The following is an 18,325-nucleotide window of genomic DNA, read 5'->3' on the forward strand; positions in this document are numbered from 1 at the left end:
GTAATGCCATCATCCTTTTTTTGGGGGGGAGTCAGAATTGCTATGGCTATTTAGGGTCTTTTGTTGTTCCATGTGAATTTTAGCAGTGCATAATTATTTTTTTTGAAGAATGTCATTGAAATTTTAGGATTGGATTGAATATGTGTATTGCTTTGGATAAAGGAGCCATTTTAATGTTAATTTTTCTTATCTATGATTAGGGAATATTTTTCCATTGTTGTATATCTTCTACCTCTCTTAACAATGTCTTATCGTCTTATCGTTTTTCTTGTATAAGTTCTTCAAATCCTTTTAAATTCTCTTCTAGGTATTTTACTCATAATGTGATTCTAAATGTGATTGTTTTCTTGATTCCTTTCTCTCCTGGATTGTCTGCATATAGGAATGCAATGGAAATTTGTAAATTGACTTTGTTATCTCATGCTTTACTGTACTAGATTTTTATTTCAATTAGTTTTTTAGTGGAGCCTTTAGGGTTTTTAGTATATATTATTATGTCTTATGAAATAGTGATAGTTTTACTTCTTCTTTCCCAATTTGTATTCCTTTTGTATCTCTCTTGCCTAATTCCTCTAGCTAGTACTTCTAGTACTATGTTGGATAGTAGTGTGAAAGTTGATATTATTGTCTTGTATCAGACCTTACAGGGAAAGTTTTCAGTCTTTCATCAAGTATGATATTAACTGTGGGTTTGTCATATATGATTTTTATTATATTAAGTTCCTCCCATTTCCATGCTTTGAGTTTTTAGTCATAAATAGATGTTGAATATTATGAAAGAATTTCTATGCATCTATTAATATGATCATATGATTTTTATTTTTATTTTTGTTGATATAGTGAATTGCATCAAATCAATTTTTGGTTGTTTACCATCCTTGAATTACTGAAATAAATACCACTTGTTCATGGTCCTTTTAATGCATTATTGAATTTGGCTTGCTGACATTTTGTTGAGGATTTTTGCGTCTATGTTAATCAGGGATATTTGTCTCTAGTTTTCTTTTTTGTGATGTCTTTGTCTGCTTTTGGTAGCAGTAATGTTAGCCTTCTAAGTTGTGTTTGGGAGCTTGCCTTTTAAACTTAAAAATTTGGGAAAGTTTGATGATAAGTAGTAGTTCATCTTTGAAAGTTTGGTAAAACTCACCAGTGATATCATCTCATCTTGACATTTTTTTTTTTAGACTTTTGATTACTGTGTCAATTTCCTTGCTTGTAACTGGTCTGTTCAGGATTTCTTCCTGATTAAGTCTCAGAAGCTTGTATGTTTCTATGAATTTGTGCATTTCTTCTAGGTTATTCAACTGAATGTTATACAGATTTTCATAGTACTCTCTTATGATCCTCTGTATTTCTGAGATATCTGTAGGAACTTTTTTTTTCATTTATGATTCTATTTATGAGAGTTTTCTCCATTTTTATCTTTGTGAGCCTAGCTAGTGGTTTATCTAATTTGTTATTTTTTTCAAAGAACCAGCTTTTGATTTTAATGATCATTTGGACTGTCCTTTTTATTTCTGTTTCATTTATTCTGCTCTAGTTTTTAATTATTGCTTTCCTTATAACATTTTCTGTTTGTTTTTTTTTTTTAGGATTTATTTAATTTATTTATTTATACAAGCACTGGGTACAGTCAGAAGTGCGGGAGGGTGAGAGAATTCACCAGAGCCAGAGCGGGGAGCAGAGCAGGCAGAAGGACCGAAGGACACTGCTGAGAGGAGCAGCGGGCGGCAGGAGAGGTCTGCGTGGTTTGTTTATTCTTCTTTTTCTAGTTCCTTAAGTGAGAGGTGTGATTATTTTTTTTAAATATTTTATTTTATATGATTCTTATATCATTTTTCATTTTTGCACAATGTATGCATTTTCATTTTGGTTATATTCCCCATACAATTGCACCCCCCATTATTTTGACCCTAGTGCTTCCTCTACCCCCTCTCCCCCTCCCTGTAGTATGTCTTGAAATAAGTCAGAAAGAAAAAGAAAAAATACCAGATGGTCTCACTCATATCAGGAATTTAGAAAACCTAAATAAGGGACCAGAAAAAAGACTAATTAATACCAAGGAAAAATCAAAATCAACAAGCAACTATAAAATGAGAGGTGTGATAGTTCTTTCTTGTTTCTTGATGTGGGCTCCATTGCTATATATGTTCTGCTTAGTACAGTTTCTGCATGTCCCCTAGGTTCTGGTAGCATGTGTTTTCATTTGTTTGTTTTGAGATATTTTTTAATTTCCTCCTTGATGTTCTTATTAATCCAGTGGTCAGTAGTGTGTTGTTTTGTCTCCCCATACTAAAGGGATTTCCCTTTGTGATTGCTTTCTGGTTTGATACTTTCATGATCAGAGAAGATACCTGATATGATTTTAGTCTTCATGAATTTATTGCCACTTGTTTTGTGACCAAACATGTGGTCTACTGTGGAATAGCTCCATGTGCAGTTAAGAAGAATGTTCATTCAGCTTTTTGGTGTAGTACCCTATAAATATTAAGCCTATGTGATCTAATTTCTCATTTATGATTATTGTTTTCTTGTTTATTTTCCATCTGGTTGATCTGTCCATTGAGGAAAGTGAAGGTGTTGATTTTTCCTAATACTATTGTGTTGTTGTCAATGTCTGTTTTCATATTTGATAAAAGTTGTCTTGTATATTGTGATGATCATTGTGCTTATCATATATATGTATGTGTGTGTGTGTGTGTGTATATATATACAAGTTGATGTCTTCCTGATGTATTGATCCCTTAACCATTTTATCAATCTTTGTCTCTTGTAACCTTTTTAGCTGGAAATCTATTTTATCTAAGTATGGTTGCCACTGTTTTTTATGGGGGCAGGGGTTCTGTTTACTTGTAGGATTGTTTTCCAACCATTTACTTTGATCCAGTTTATTTGGAGCACAGATAGATTTCTTGGAAAGAGAAAAAAATTGGGTTTTGTTTCCTGATCAAACCAGTTACTCTGTGCTTTTTGACTGGTGATTTTAGTCCACTTACATATAGGGTGACTATTGATATATGAGGATTTGCTACTGCCATTTTGTCTTTAATTTTCTGGTTATATTTCCTTGTTCAGATTTTTGTGGATTTTCTTCTCTTTGAATTAGATAGGAGAGCTCTTTTCAACTTTTTTGGAATGAGCGCTCTTGTGTTGGCAAACTGCCAACTTCTGCTTGTCAGGAAAGCCTTTATTGCACATATCTGAAAGAGAGTCTTTCCGGATAGAACATTAAGTATTTTGAAAACATCATTCCATTCTCTCCGTGTCTATTGGGTTTCCTCAGAAAAGTCTGATGTAAGTATGGAGTCCCTTAATAGATTACTTGCTTCTTTTCCCTAGCCACTGAATATTCTTTGTTTTGAACTCTTGGTAGTTTCACTACTATGGATCTTGGTATAGTTCTTGTTGCATTTAAGTAACCAGGTATTCTTTCAGTTTCAAGGACTTACATATTTAGCTCATTCCCAGGTTTGGGAAGTTTTCCTTTTATTTCTTTGAATACACCCTGTTCCTTTCTCTCTTTCTTTCCATTCTTGCATACCCATTACCCTCTATTGTCTTTCCTAATGGAGTCAGATAATCATCGAAGTGTTTCTTCATTTTTTCCCTTTGTATTTCTCCTTCCATGTGGTCCTTTGTGCATCATTATCTTCAAGATCATTGATACAATTCTCCACTGGCCCATCCTACTTCCACAATGTTCTGCAGAATTTTAAATAATTTCCTCTGTTGTTCTTGTTACATTGTGCAACTCCCCATTTTCCTGTTTAAATCTTCAATTGGGCCTCCCCAGTGGTGCAGTGGTTGAGTGCTGGGCTGCGAAGCTGCCTGCAGCCTCTGCAGCACCGGTTAGATACCCAGCCATAGGTTAGGGTCCCACATGGCGCGCAGACCTCTCTTGAAATCATGATTTCTTTCATATAGAATTTAAAGAAACAAAACAAAGTAACAGACAAAGCTAAACCAAAACTAAAACCCTGGAAATTTGACTACAGAACTGAGGCTATGTAGAGGGAGGGGGACGTTTTGGAACAAAGGTGAGGGGGTCCAATGGACTATAGTGGAGGATTATGAGTGCTTTGATAATGGGTGTGGTGTGGTAACATACATCTGAAGTGCTGTGAAATTATTCTACTAAATCATACAGAATGTTGTAAACCAACATTACATATAAATATTTAAGAAAAGTTAACAAGCATAAAAATCTTTAAGAAAAAAATAAAAGTAAGAAAAAAGATTTTAAAGTGTATTTCATGTATGCCATACACATCACATTAAAATAAATTCTATTAAATTTGTCACAATGAAAAGATTATTTTTATTGTTTCTATTGCTGTTATGTAATTATTGTGGTGAAACAATACTTATTTTTAAATATCTGTCTCATGGAGCCATCAAATTATCTTATTCTAGTCGTTCTTGATAGTGATCTTGGTTTTTAGGCATATCATTTTATTATTGAAAGATGATTTTACCTCCTTTCTTTCAGTATTTATGATGACTGTTTTGTAATGTCAGAACTTCTCGGTCTTGTTCCTGATCAAGAAATTCTTTTTGTGTTGCTGTGATCATCTCTATGATCATTCCTCATGATTATGCTATGGATATTATTCTTGTTTAGCATCCTCTACTGTTAAAAAGCCAATTCCTTCAAAAAATGTCTTTCTCTCTGTCTCTGTCTCTCTCTGTTTCTCTCTGTCTCTCTCTCTCTTTCTCTCACACACACAAACACAGGTTCTACTTCTCTGGTTGAATTCTGTTAGAAATATTAGTTATTTAGAAGGCTGTGATGACATTAGATAAATCAAGAAGCTTATTTTGGGAATCCAAATCAAATTTTAAAACATGAAGCATCCGCATTTTTTCATTAAAATAAGAATTTCACATATGACTCAACCATTAGAAAAACTTCTGATATATGTTCAAGACATTATTTAAAATTGACACATTGTTTGTATACATTTATTTAAAAAACTTTCATATGAAAATTTTGTGCAAAATAATACTTGACACATTATAATTATACATTTTCCAAAAATTTATTTTCATTTTTAGGAAAGATTTTATCAGCCATATTTTTGGTAAGAATTTTATTTAAAAATTCATATAAGAGTATAAAGAGTAGCTCAAGACAAATGTAAATACATTAAGGATTAATTTTATAACATACAATATAAGTGAAAATAAAAATATTTCTACTTGGAGAAAACATAGGAACAATTTTTTGAGGGGACTTTTTTAGATATTGAATAATATGATAATATTTAGTATTCTATTTAGTATTTCTTGGTCATAAAACATCTCAAAATAAATATATCATCACACATCTTCTGCATACATATATCCATAATAAATTTTCTTAATTATCTTTTCGTTTTCCTTGATGTGTGTCAGTTGGTTCATAAACGTATTTTTTATAAATCTTCATATAATGAAAGTAGCTCAAAACTAGAATACTGAATACTATGAGCATCAGAAGAAAGAGTATAGCACCAACCACGTAGCCACTTGGTCTAAAATAAGAAAGGAAAAACACCTCATTGTTCACTTTGGTTATTACTTTGTCAAACAATATTTGAGTCGCTAAGTCATGCCACTGACAGGAGAACAGAGATCATTAAGACATTTTATCTACCCTCAAGATTCTTACCTCTTAGTTTTTGAGGCTGATCGGGTAGGAAAATAAACACTGTGGGTCAATATAGTAAGGGAAAGAAGTATACAGTTCTAGGGGAACAAGGCATTATAAAGGCTTTTCAGTGGAGGTGAATTCTGAGCTGAGTATAGGTGGAATTAGCTAGATGTGTGTAGGGTTAGGAGTGTATCAGTTAGCTTGACCAAAAGAAAAAAAAAAAAAGCCTGAGAGTAGAGAAAGAGACTAAGGTGAGGACAAGGTTTTAGGCTAAGAGAGATGCATGGGCAAGAGCATGGAGATATGAGGACACCTTAAGTTCACTCCCAAACATTCTGTTCAGTCTGACCAGAGGCCAGGAAGGAGGTGGAGTGGTTTGTGATGAGGAATTTTAGGTGGGTAGAGATGAAAAAGACAGCTTTTATCAAGCAACAGAGTACAGAGTATAGACTAGAATGTAGAGGGAGTTTCAGAAATATAGTATAGAATTATCATTTTAGAAGGATGTTATGATTGTAGTGTGGAGAATGAATGAATGGAAAGCAGAGAATGGAGGCAGAAAAAAACAGTTATGAAGTTTTTTAAAAAATGAGTATGATGGGGCCTCCCCGGTGGTGCAGCGGTTGAGCGCTGGGTTGCGAAGCTGCCCGCGGCCTCTGCGGCGCCGGTTCGATCCCCGGCTGCTCCCAGGCCACTGGAGGAGGGTCCCACATGGCGCGCAGACCTCTCCTGCCGCCCGCTGCTCCCCTCAGCAGTGTACTTCGGTCCTTCTGTCTGCTCTGCTCCCCGCTCTGGCTCTGGTGAATTCTCTCACCCTCCCGCGCTTCTGACTGTACCCAGTGCATGTATAAACAAAACAAAAACAAAACAAACCAGCAAACAAATAAAGCATGCCTCTATAAAAAAAAAAAAAAAAAAAAATGAGTATGATGAGGGTCTTAAGTTAGTAGCTAAAGAAATACAGAAATGTTTGGTAGATCTAAGATATATTCAGAAGTTAGATTAGATTGATTTTGTGATTGTTAAGATGTGAGATTTGAGAAATGTGAAGGAATCAAGGACATCTCCCATGTTTCAGAATTCAGGAATGTGAAGATGGTGTCATTAGTCACAGATAGGAAATTTCCTTTGAGGAAGAGATTGTCACAGAAGGTTTATCTGTATTTCCCAGTTACTTAGAAACAATGTAAGATTTGTCTCATTTATAGGTTATTTGCATCCATTAATCTTCCATTGGCACCAAAAATAGGGTCTAGGGTGTAAAGTAACTTAATTATTTGTCTTCCATGTTTGTTTTACACTATACAAAAAACAAGAAATATCAGACCCAGGACAAAGAAGCAAAGTCACCGTGGCCCCAACTTTTGTACTAAGGTTTTTTTACTCTGCTCTCCAAAGAACAGTCACCAAGTCGAGAGAGAGACTTGTTTTCCTGGATGCATTAAAGCAATGGCTGGTGGTAGGGGGCTGACCTGGAGATTGGGTCCCAGCCACCAACTCTCCCCCTGTTCCCATACTAAGGGTGTCTACCTCTGTCCCTTGGGTGGAATTGAAAGACACATTTGATGGGAAGACAGAGGCAATAAGGGGAATGAATAAAAGGGACCTGATTTGCAGTAACAGTGCTCTGGAATTTCTTCCTGCCATATCCCTGATAGAACAGACACATGCAATTTTTAGAACATCACATATAGGGCAGCGTATCAAGGTTCCAGGAAAATAGCAAGTTTCTATCATGTAGGAAAAGAGATTTCATAGCTACCCCTTTATCTAAATAAAAGATTTATAAATGCCTCTGACTTGGAAATGCACATTTCATCCAAGATTTTTTTTCTTTTTAGAATTCATTTCTGTTATACTCCATACAATAATAATTTGCATAATAAGATATATTCTGGGGACTCTGAAGATTGGCTGCACAGACTCTACTTTTGGGAGACAAAGGGAGAGCTGTTTTTCCTTTTTAGCTACCATCCTTGTCTTTGAAAACTTCCTCCATTAGAGCCTGATGAGGCGTTGGTCATTACCTGGGAATCACGCCCGGGGTCTCTATCGCAAATGTAGCCGTTAGGTTACAGAAACTGCAAATTAGAAAAATAAGATTATAGATGAAATTAAGTACCATCTATTTAAAACTTCTATATAATCTTAGTTAAAATGTTATTATCTTGACAGCTGCTAGAATAGGCACATTTACATAATGGTGATAATATTTCCCTGTATGTAATTTAGGCTACCTCAAGATTCCTTATAACTTGTCAGTGGAACCTCACTGTCTTCCTAACAGCTCATATTATTGAGGTAACACTGGTTTACAACACAGTATCTAACTTAGAGGTATAGATATTGTCATTTAACAGTGGTTCCCAGGCACAGGAAATAAAGATGTTACTATTAATCAACAATAATGTGGACAAAAATAATAAATGGTTAATACTTATTGAGCATTAATACTTTGTGAAAATATTGAGAATTTACTGTGTACCAAGTGTGTAACATGCATTATCTTGGTTAATCCTCAGAGCAACCCTTCTTTTTAGATGAGGAATCTGAGGCTCAGATAGGTTAAGCTACTTGAGCAAAAGTTGTGAGTAGAGAGCTGCAATTTGAATTCAGATTTTTCTGACCCCAGAGTCTGTGATGTCAGCTGACTCCTACAGCAAGCTGAGAGTTAGCGACTTGATATATGGAACTATATTATCATTTCTAAAGTTGCTGGTATCCTCATAATTTAGAATATTGCTTGGAATGATAGAGGATATAACTCAATATCAGTGGCATGATTCTACCCACTTGTCATGTGGGAGAATAAAGATGAAAGGAACCTACTTTTATTGACAGTTATGTGCCCAGCAAAGTTAGAGATTTTTTTATCCAAAATTACTTCATTTAACCATCAGAATGCTATAACATAGGTATTATTGACCCACTTCACAAATAAGACTCAAAGAGACCAAATGATTTGCTCAAGATTGTGTAGCTACTAGTGGCAAAAGTAGGATTCCAGGGCTTCCCCGGTGGTGCAGCGGTTGAGTGCTGGGTTGCGAAGCTGCCCGCGGCCTCTGTGACGTCGGTTCAATCCCCGGCTGCTCCCCGGCCACCAGAGGAGGGTCCCACATGGCGTGCAGACCTCTCCTGCAGCCCGCTGCTCCCCTCAGCAGTGTACTTCGGTCCTTCTGCCTGTTCTCCTCCCCGCTCTGGCTCTGGTGAATTCTCTCACCCTCCCGCGCTTCTGACTGTACCCAGTGCATGTATAAACAAACAAACGAACAAATAAATAAAAATACATGCCTCTTTAAAAAAAAAAAAAAAGTAGGATTCCAACCAAAGTAGATTCCCTACCATCATACCAATTTGTGGAATTTACATGTAAACACAAGCCACAAGTGACAACACAAGGCACTGTTGTAAATTCTGAATGGTGGAGACACAGGAATTTTCACAGCAAAGCAGTTACAGGGATCTACTAACTTTGGAAAGTTTGCATTTCTCCTCTTTTGGTTTTATGAAAGACCTGTATTAATCCCTCTTTTCACTAAATGAAAGAAATCCAATGAGAATTTTTGCTTTTACAACAAAAAGTGAAAGTAAAAGTAGAGATCAGCATCTGTTCTGCAGCAACCCTTCGGAGGCAGCACATTCCCAGAACCGTGAGAGCAGAGACCACCCAGCTCTTTCCCTGAACCTACCTTTATATTGGTGCATATTTATCATGTTATTCTTGATTTTTACTGTGTTAGTGATATTTTAGACTTTATTATGTACTATTTGGTATGTTTTGGTAGGATATTTTTTGGTAACCATGTCTTTCCTTTATGCCATTTCCATTTAAAATTTTTATTAAGCATAGTCTGTTTTCAGATAGCAGGGGAAACTTGTATCAATGACCAAGGCTAATCGAAAACTCACATGGTAGGCCCTAATATTCCTGGAGTTTATTTTTATTTATTTTTTTGAAGATTTATTTACTTATTTATATAAGCACTGGGTACAGTCAGAAGCGTGGGAGGGTGAGAGAATTCACCCAGCCAGAGTGAGGAGCAGAGCAGGCAGAAGGACCGAAGTGCATTGCTGAGGGGAGCAGCAGGCGGCAGGAGAGGTCTGCGCGCCATGTGGGACCCTCCTCCGGTGGCCGGGGAGCAGCCGGGGATCGAACCGGCGCTGCAGAGGCCGCGGGCAGCTTCGCAACCCAGCGCTCAACCGCTGCACCACCGGGGAGGCCCCTATTCCTGGAGTTTAAATAAACAGAGAAGAAGGGTTAGAGTTTACCAGGCCTGGTTACTTCAGGCATAAGAATGTATGAGCATCTTCTTAATCCAGTCATCTATTTTTGGGCATTTGGGGACCAGGAAAAAACCTAATTATAATAAAGTAAAAATCGAAATCAACAGGCAACTATAAACCAGAGGCACACTACAAGTGGGGAGAAGGGAGTAGGATCAAAACAAGGGGGCTGGGAATTGTATGGGGACTATAACCAAGATGAAAATGCATGCATGTGCAAAAAAAAATTAAATTTAAAAAATGAAAAATGATGTAAAATGTATAAAATAAAAAAAATAAATAAACATTCCTTCGAATGGGAAAAAAAAGAATGTATGAGCAAAGGTAATGACGTGTCTTGGTACACACAGAGGAAAGCAGTAGGAGGTTGTGTTTGTGTCTGTTGCATGGGGGCTTAATGGAAGGCTTAAGAATTTAGATTTTATCCTCTTTGCATCAGGGAGTCATTATTGCTTTTCAATTTACTATAACAGTAGTTTGTACTCCTATGTTCACTGAAGCACTGTTAACAATAGGCAAGATATGGAAACAGTCTAAAGCCCCAAAAGAGATGAATGGATTACGAAGATTTGGTACTTATATATAATGGACTTTGCAGCAATCAGAAAAGATAAATTCGTGCCATTTGCAGCAACATGGATGGAGTTGGAGGAGGTGATGCTAAGGGGAAAAAGTCAGAGGAGAAAGATAAATACTGGGTGGTGTCACTAATAAATGGAATATAAAGAAACCAAACTAACAACCAGAGAATGACAAACGGGAAAGCTAACCCTTGAAAACAGACTATGAAACTGAAGCACCCAAAGTGGGAGATTGATGGTGCACTGTGGGTGATTTGGTGGCAGGTACCCTACATTGGAGAGAATCCTACTGTTATCACAATGAAAAGAATAAAATATTATTTTTAAAATGTATTTGGAGGCTTTTAAGTCTGGTGTTCTTCTCTTGTCAATTGTATTGAGTTAGTTGATAGTACAATTTTAAGTGTTTTATATCCTTATCTGTCTTCTCTGAGAAATGTTGACGTCTCTGTTTGTAATTACAGGTATGTCTAGTTTTCCTTTTAGTTCTATCAGTTTTTATGTATTTTGATGCTTTGTTAAGGGGCATACACATTTAAGATTATTTTGTCATCTTTATCCCTTCCTTGTTCTGAATTCTACTTTATCTGATATTAGTACAGTCACTCTTTTAACTTCATGTTAGCATGGTATATCTTTTTTCTAACTTTTACTTTTAACCTGTCTGTGTCTTTATATTTAATATGGATTATGGTATGTATAATACTTCATTCTTGATTTTTTTCATCCAATCTGACAATCTCTGTTTTTTTGATTGGGGGGTATTCAGTACATAGGTATTTAATGTAATTGCTGGTATATTTGAAGTTATATCGGCAATCTTGCTATTTGCTTTCTTTTTGTCATTCATTTCTCCCTCTTTCTGTACTTTTTGTATTATTAAAGCCTTTTTAATGATTTCATTTTATCTCCTCTATTAGTTTTTTATGGTTATGATTCTTTTTCTGATCTGATGTGCATGTAACATACATCATTAGTTTATAATATTTTAATGGCAAATATTATATCCCTTTATATATAAGACTTATGACACTATTAATTACTCTCTCCTATTCTTTGCATTATTTTATTTTTAAATATGTTGCAAACTTCATAGTAATTTATTACTATTTTGCTTTACATAGTCAATTATATTTTAGAGTAATTACAAATAAGAAAATAAAAATATTTCTTTTAAAAATCATTTCTAGAGCTCTTCCTATCTATGTATAGATCAAGTTTTTGTTTTGATATTATATTCCCCTATGTGAGGAATTTTCTTTAACATTTCTCATGATACAGACCTGCTAGCAATACAAGTCTCTTTTTGTATAGGTTTGAAAATTTTCATAATAAAAATTGTTTAAAAATCTGTACTTTTATTTGGCTGCAAATAAAAGACAATGTTATAATCTCCCCCTAACTTCCTGCTTTGGTAGCCATTGAAAATAGTCTCAGGAACGTTTCCTCAACACACCCTCCCCCATCTATATACTAACATATGCATATGTTTAAAATGCAAATTAAGGGCCTCCCCTGGTGGTGCAGCGGTTGACCCCTGGGAAGCAAAGCTGCCTGCAGCCTCTGCAGCACCGGTTCCACATGGCTTGCAGACCTCTCCTGCCACCCACTGCTCCCCTCAGCAGTGTATTTCATCAGTCTGCCTGTTCTGTTCCCTGCTCTGGCTCTGGTGAATTCTCTCACCCTCCCGTGCTTCTGACAAGCACTGTACCCAGTGCTTGTATAAATAAATAAATAAATCTAAAAAAATGCAAATTAAGTTTTGATTTGGGGTCACATAAGAGCTATCTGTTCCAGTGCCAGTGGAAATACTGACTCTATTGGACTTAGTGACAAACGCTACTTTAGTTTCTAGCATGACACCATCTTGTAGTTGTGAAAGGCTTACATCTTAGGTAAGTTGAAATCCCCCTTTATGTATTTCTTGAATTTGGTCAAGTTAATTAAAAATATTACCAGTTTCTAAATGCTTATTTATATTATGACTACTTGATCTGTTAAAACCTGAGCTACATACAGTAAAGTGTCCCCATAAAATCATACTTTTGTCATATTTTTACCATGGTTCTAATAGTTTTTGTCTTATGTTTTCTGACTTTTTGTTGGGTACATAAAATCCATGAATATTATATGTTCCTTGTGGGTTCTATCTTGTTTCTTTATGAAAGATCTGTTTAGTTCAGTTTGGAGTATCTACACCTTGAATTCTAGTTTTTGTGTTGTTATTATCACTTGTATTGTCTATTTACTTTCATTTACATCCTAATATGTCTGCCAAGTCCCTTGCTAGTTCATAGATGGCTTTGTTCTTACATGGTGGAAGGGACAAGGGAGCGCTCCAGGGTGTTTTTTATGAGGGCGCTAATCCTATTCATGAAAATTCTACCTTCATCTCCCAAAGGTCCTATCCCAAAATGCTATCACATTAGAGATTAGGATTTCAACATATGAATTTGGCTGCAGGATACAAACACATTCTATAGCATTGGTGCTAAACTCCAAATATATTTTGCTCTTAAGAATTATACCTTTGTCTTTTTACCCTCTTTCCTGGGAGAATTCCATTACTTGATTTTATAAATTAAAAAATCTTGCTTTAACATGGGTATATTGTGCTGTTCACTGACTAAATGGAGTTTAAAATGTTAAAGTACTTCATATTTTAATATTACTCCTTTTAAAAATAACATGTCCTTATTTTATTATTAAATAATATCTCACTAAGGATATGAATTTTATATCATTTTATGTTTATTTCACTCCTTGCTAATCAGACACATTTTCCTTGATGTCTCAATATGGTAACACTTCAGTTGCTGATTCATTTATTGAAACAAATATTTTTCATTGTTTCCTAATTGAGTTAGATAGATTTGTATTTTTAGCTAATGAATTTCTTAGTGTGGGTCTGAATTAAGAGTTTCACCCCTGGATTCTGACTCTGAAGAAAGGTAGGTTGACCTTTTCCTTCAAAATACCACTCAAAATTGCAACGAAGGACAAAAATAAATGACAAAGTAGGCCATTCCAGCTGAGGCAGGTAGCTATTTGCTAGTGAAAAACCACTGCTGGAATGATGGTTATCGTCTTTCTATGAGAACCAGTTGTAGGAGGTTTGTGTAATATTTGGCAAGCTGCTTTTACCAGGAAAAGTTAATTGGCCACCCATGTTTTTCTGATGCAGGTTGGTGATAATCAGTTGAGGATTCCTCATACAAGCAGAGTTGAAGTGTTGTTCAAGCAAACTGAAAGAATTAGCTCGTGTAATCTGTTTCTTGGCAGTTATGTCTGATATAGTTTCCCACTGCCATCAGTGTGTAGATAATGTCCACAGGACCATGGCAATAGTAATTTTGGCAGGACTAGTGACTTACGGTGGCTGAAGCAGTAGCTATACCAGGTAAGCCAGCAGGTCCCTACCACTCGGGTTATTCTGGAGGTTGCAGCAGAGTGAAGTCCCCTGTACTGACTTTCAATATAGGTTTAGTTCATTCCCAACAGGTCTTCTAAAAGTGCAAATTGTGTTTTCAGCTGGAATTTATCTTTGTGCACTTAGCAGTTTCCCTCAGAGAGAGAGGTTATCTGCTGTGATGGAGATTGGGATGATCCCAGGAGACATAGTCATAAGTGTAGGTGAGTGGTTTAGGGTGTAGAAAACAGATAAGCTAGTGAAGGTGACTCCTGCAAGGTCAGAGCATAACCTGAAGGTACACTAGTGCACCTTCTCCTAGTAAGCAAATTGATAATGACTGGTCAGAAGATCTTTGGTTCTCATCTGTAAAAATTTCCTATCACAAAACTTTAAGAACTTTCCAAATTTTCCAGATGATGTAATATGAGAAATACTTTTTCTTTTACTTTAATTAAGTATCTTCACTTAGGGGATTAAGAAGGGAAGGGAAAGTAAAACATGGGATCATTTCACCATCTTCTCATAACTCCTTTGGGTAACCCCTTCTTAACTTTCTTTTTTCTTTTTTACTTTTTTAAAATTTTTATTATCTTTTCTTTTTTACATCATTGTTCTACAAACTTATGCTAGCTCTTAATACATAACTGACACTCGTCTCTTAATGGAGACCCCAAGTTCTATGACACTTCATTCTTTCAATTAATAATATTCTTCCTTCTTGAATTATGTGATGCTGCCACATTTTAACATAACTTATTTTTTGGACTTTTTAGAGTAAAATTGAAATTTTATACTATCTTACCATTATCTCTTTAAACAAATTCTCTGTGGAAATGTTCCTCCGTACCCTTGGATAAGATACTGGGCAAGAAATTTCCAGGTAATAAAATACCTAATCCAGTCTACTTATAAAGCTTTGTGACTTTCAAACACTACATACTTTCTCCTTCCCCAAGCTTGGGCCTGAATCATGCTTAAGTGGTAGCACTGAAGACTAGGTAGGTCATTTGTCATCTTTTAACCACTAAATTTCCTCTTCCAATTTTTAGGTGCTATTTCAGAACCTTCCAGAACTGAACACATATAAAAGGGGTAGATAAAAATTGTATGTGACTGAAAGCCTTTGCGAATTAGAAGTCAGACTTTTTCTCTTAAGGGGAGAAAGCTAGCATTCCAACATCTGGCACATAGAATAGGCTTTTCATACTCTTTTTTGTAATTTGGAAATTTCACTTGATGTCCTAGGACTCAGGTGATGCTTTCTCTGTCTGGCATTTACTAATTACTCCTCAGCTCTCAACTTCCTATGTTTTTCTCCATACAATCTCTCTCTCTCTCTCTCTCTTTTTTTTGGGGGGGGAAGATCACTTTACTCTTGATAGGGGCAGGAATGGTCCCTTTTTTGATTCACTAAATGCAGTTTCTTTTCATGACATCCATATATGGACCCATCTGAAAGCTCACATTATTCCCCAAGATTGGCATAAGGCCATTTCTGCTCACCATATTATTCTTTAAAAAATTTAACAATATAACAATATTAAAACATTATAAACTTTCTGCCTTCTTTGAAACAGCTAATAGAAAGGAACCAAGTCCTATATTGATGCTCAGTTTTAAAGTATGGCAGACACTAATTTTGGGGCTTCTGGTTAAACTGCAAGATGAGAAGAATCACATACATCCAGAAAAACAAACTTTTTTACTGAATTTTCCTATTGCCTTTCTACTTTCCTCTTAAAATTTTGTTTGAAAAACTTCCCCCAGCACAGATGAGTGGATCAAGAAGATGTAGCACATATTGTATCTACAAAGAAATACTAACCAGTGATGCCAAAAGATAGATTCATGCCATTTGTGGCAACATGGATGGAATTGGAAGGAATTACTCTAAGTGAGACAGAAGGAGAAAGATAAATACTGATGGTTTCACTCATATGTGCAATATAGAGAAACCCAACAGGATCAGACAAAGACAAATTTTAAGACCAACCTTTGAAAGAGGACCATAGACCTGAGGCATTCAAAAGGGAGGGGAGGGTGAGGGAGAGATGGAAGGCAGAAAATAGGGGATAGCAGAGCACAGTGGACTATGGTGGGGGACTGTGGGTGCTTTGGTGGTGGGAAAACTATGGTGACCACACCTGAGGGGAAACATCCTATATTGTGAAAAAATAATCAAGGATGTAAAATTAAAAAAAAAAAAACATTCTTTCTCATCCTTCCTTCCCTCCCTCTCCTGCTCCTCCTTCTCCTCCTTTACTCTCTCTTTCTCTCCTTATTTAGTTTCAATATATATTAATCTTTTTTTCACTCTTCTTGAATAAACAGTGCTTGTTGTATAATGTAAAAAAAAATGAAGAACTTTATTTTACTCAATTCTTTTTTCCCATGACCTTCAATTCCTTAACTGTTGATATCTCTTACATCTTTTTTCTTCTCTTTTTATATTTTAATTATGTGTGCTCATAGAATCATTATAGTATACCCATATTTATATTTTCAACTCTTTATCCTCAGCTAGCTATTTCCCTTCAACTCAAGGCCCAAATTATAGTTTTTAGTTATTTATAGGAGAGCTTCATTCAGAGGTTCATTGTCCCCTAAAAAGCAAAGTCAAGATTCTTATCTCAGTACTTCCAGTGAAAAACTCTGACATTATCTATTTTGGTTAAAGAAAAATACCATAATTTGTAATCACTGAGCCTAGAAAACTTGGTCATAGTGATCCCTTTTAACCTTCATTTGCCACATTAGTTCATGATAATCTATTATTTCCTGACACCAATTTATCAAGACTTTCCCCTTTCTATTTATTCTTTCTACTACTAGGCCTTCTGCTGTCCTGTTGCCTTAACTTTGCTCTTTACATTTATGTGTAGTTTATTTATATTGTCATTGTATAACATTCTTTATTCTTAGGCTGATTTTCCCAGAACAGTACTTTTACCCTATACCTCCCTAGTAAACATACTAAAGAAACTCTCCAGGACATGGTGTGAACTTGACTTTAACACTCTAAATTGCCTTGAATTCATCTGCCTCCTTGTTTTCCACCTTTCTCACTCAGGGTGTCTTCCATTCTTCTTCATGATTCCATGAGTTGTACATAATGTGCTAGTAGTGTTCAGCTCTATTCTATTATTTGTATGTTATCTTTCATCTGAAGGGTCTATCCTAGAACTCTGGTAATATAAATTCTACTAATGTACCATAGTCTTCAGGAAGTTTTTGTCAGATGCTCAAAATGGTATTGTTCCTGCCCAGTTTTGACTTAGTGCGCCCATTAAAATTACAAATGATTCCTTTTGAAATCTATCTAATGTAGCCTCTCTGATTTAACCTCCTTTGGATTGCATTTGTATCCTCACTCTTTCTTCTCCAACCAGTTTACTTATAGGTACTTTGAAGGCAGATTGTGCTTGTGATATTTGCCTCATCTCAGCAATAAAACATAATAAGTCATTCAGACTCTAATTGTTTTTTTTTTTAAAGATTTATTTATCTATGCATACAAGAGCTGGGGTACAGGCCAGAGATTCAGGGGGGTGAAAGGATTCACCAGAGACAGAGTGGGGAACAGAACAGGCAGACTGACTGAAATACACTGCCGAGGGGAACAGCAGGTAAGACAGGGGAGGTCTGCTTCGCCATGTGAGTTTCTCTCTCTGGCTGGCTGGGGATCGAACTCGTGCTGCAGAGGCTGCGGATTGCTTCATGGTGCAGTGCTTAACCCCTTGTGCCACCAGGGAGGCCCCAGATTCTAATTGTGATTGATGCATGTTTAACATGAACCTTATTTCCTATCCCTAAAGAATGTTTTTGAATGCTATAAAATTAAAAGGAAAATATGTGCTTTTGCATAAAATAAAATATATAGTAATAATAGTAAATAAAAATAACAGTAATTGCATATTTGGGTGACAGCAAATGAAATCAAAGAAATGCCAATTTAATTTTGAAACACCAATACTGACAGTAGTGTAATAAAATATTTATCTTCACCTGTAGTTTGGATCCAGGATCTTCACACGGAACACATACATTCCAGCATGATCCATAGGCCACACTAAATGGTTATGGTTAGACTTGTTGATAATCTCATATGGTTGATTTAAGTCTCCTGGTTTTCCAATAGCATAAGAAAAACAGTGCTTATAGTTCTGAACAGGAAACAAAGACAAAAACGTTAAGGTCATTTTCACACTTTAATAAAAAAAAATCATATTGTGATATATTTATCTTGGAAAATTATTTAGAGATGTAGTTGTTATTCTCATCTAACATTTTTTAGTGCTGCACAGTATTTTAGAGGCTATCTTGGGTTAAATTTTGCTTAAAAATGAAACTTTGTGAAAGTAAAAGCTATATTTATTTGCAACAATAAGTTAGTATGTTGAGAGTATATAAGCATGT

At 35.7% G+C, this 18,325-nt stretch overlaps 1 protein-coding gene across 1 annotated transcript in view; it reads right to left on the bottom strand.

The window, feature by feature from the left end:
- Positions 1-5,359: 5,359 nt before the first annotated feature.
- The window catches only part of CATSPERE (catsper channel auxiliary subunit epsilon), a gene marked incomplete at both ends in the record, with an annotated part of 196,717 nt that continues 183,751 nt past the window's right edge, over positions 5,360-18,325 (bottom strand). The window contains 3 exons of the mRNA XM_084254054.1: positions 5,360-5,513; positions 7,660-7,713; positions 17,915-18,072. Coding sequence (XP_084110180.1) covers positions 5,360-5,513; positions 7,660-7,713; positions 17,915-18,072 — 366 coding nt within the window. The remainder of the gene's footprint in view (positions 5,514-7,659; positions 7,714-17,914; positions 18,073-18,325) is intronic.

Source organism: Talpa europaea, assembly GCF_964194135.1.
Source record: "Talpa europaea genome assembly, chromosome: 14".
In the NCBI taxonomy this organism is placed as follows: domain Eukaryota; kingdom Metazoa; phylum Chordata; class Mammalia; order Eulipotyphla; family Talpidae; genus Talpa; species Talpa europaea.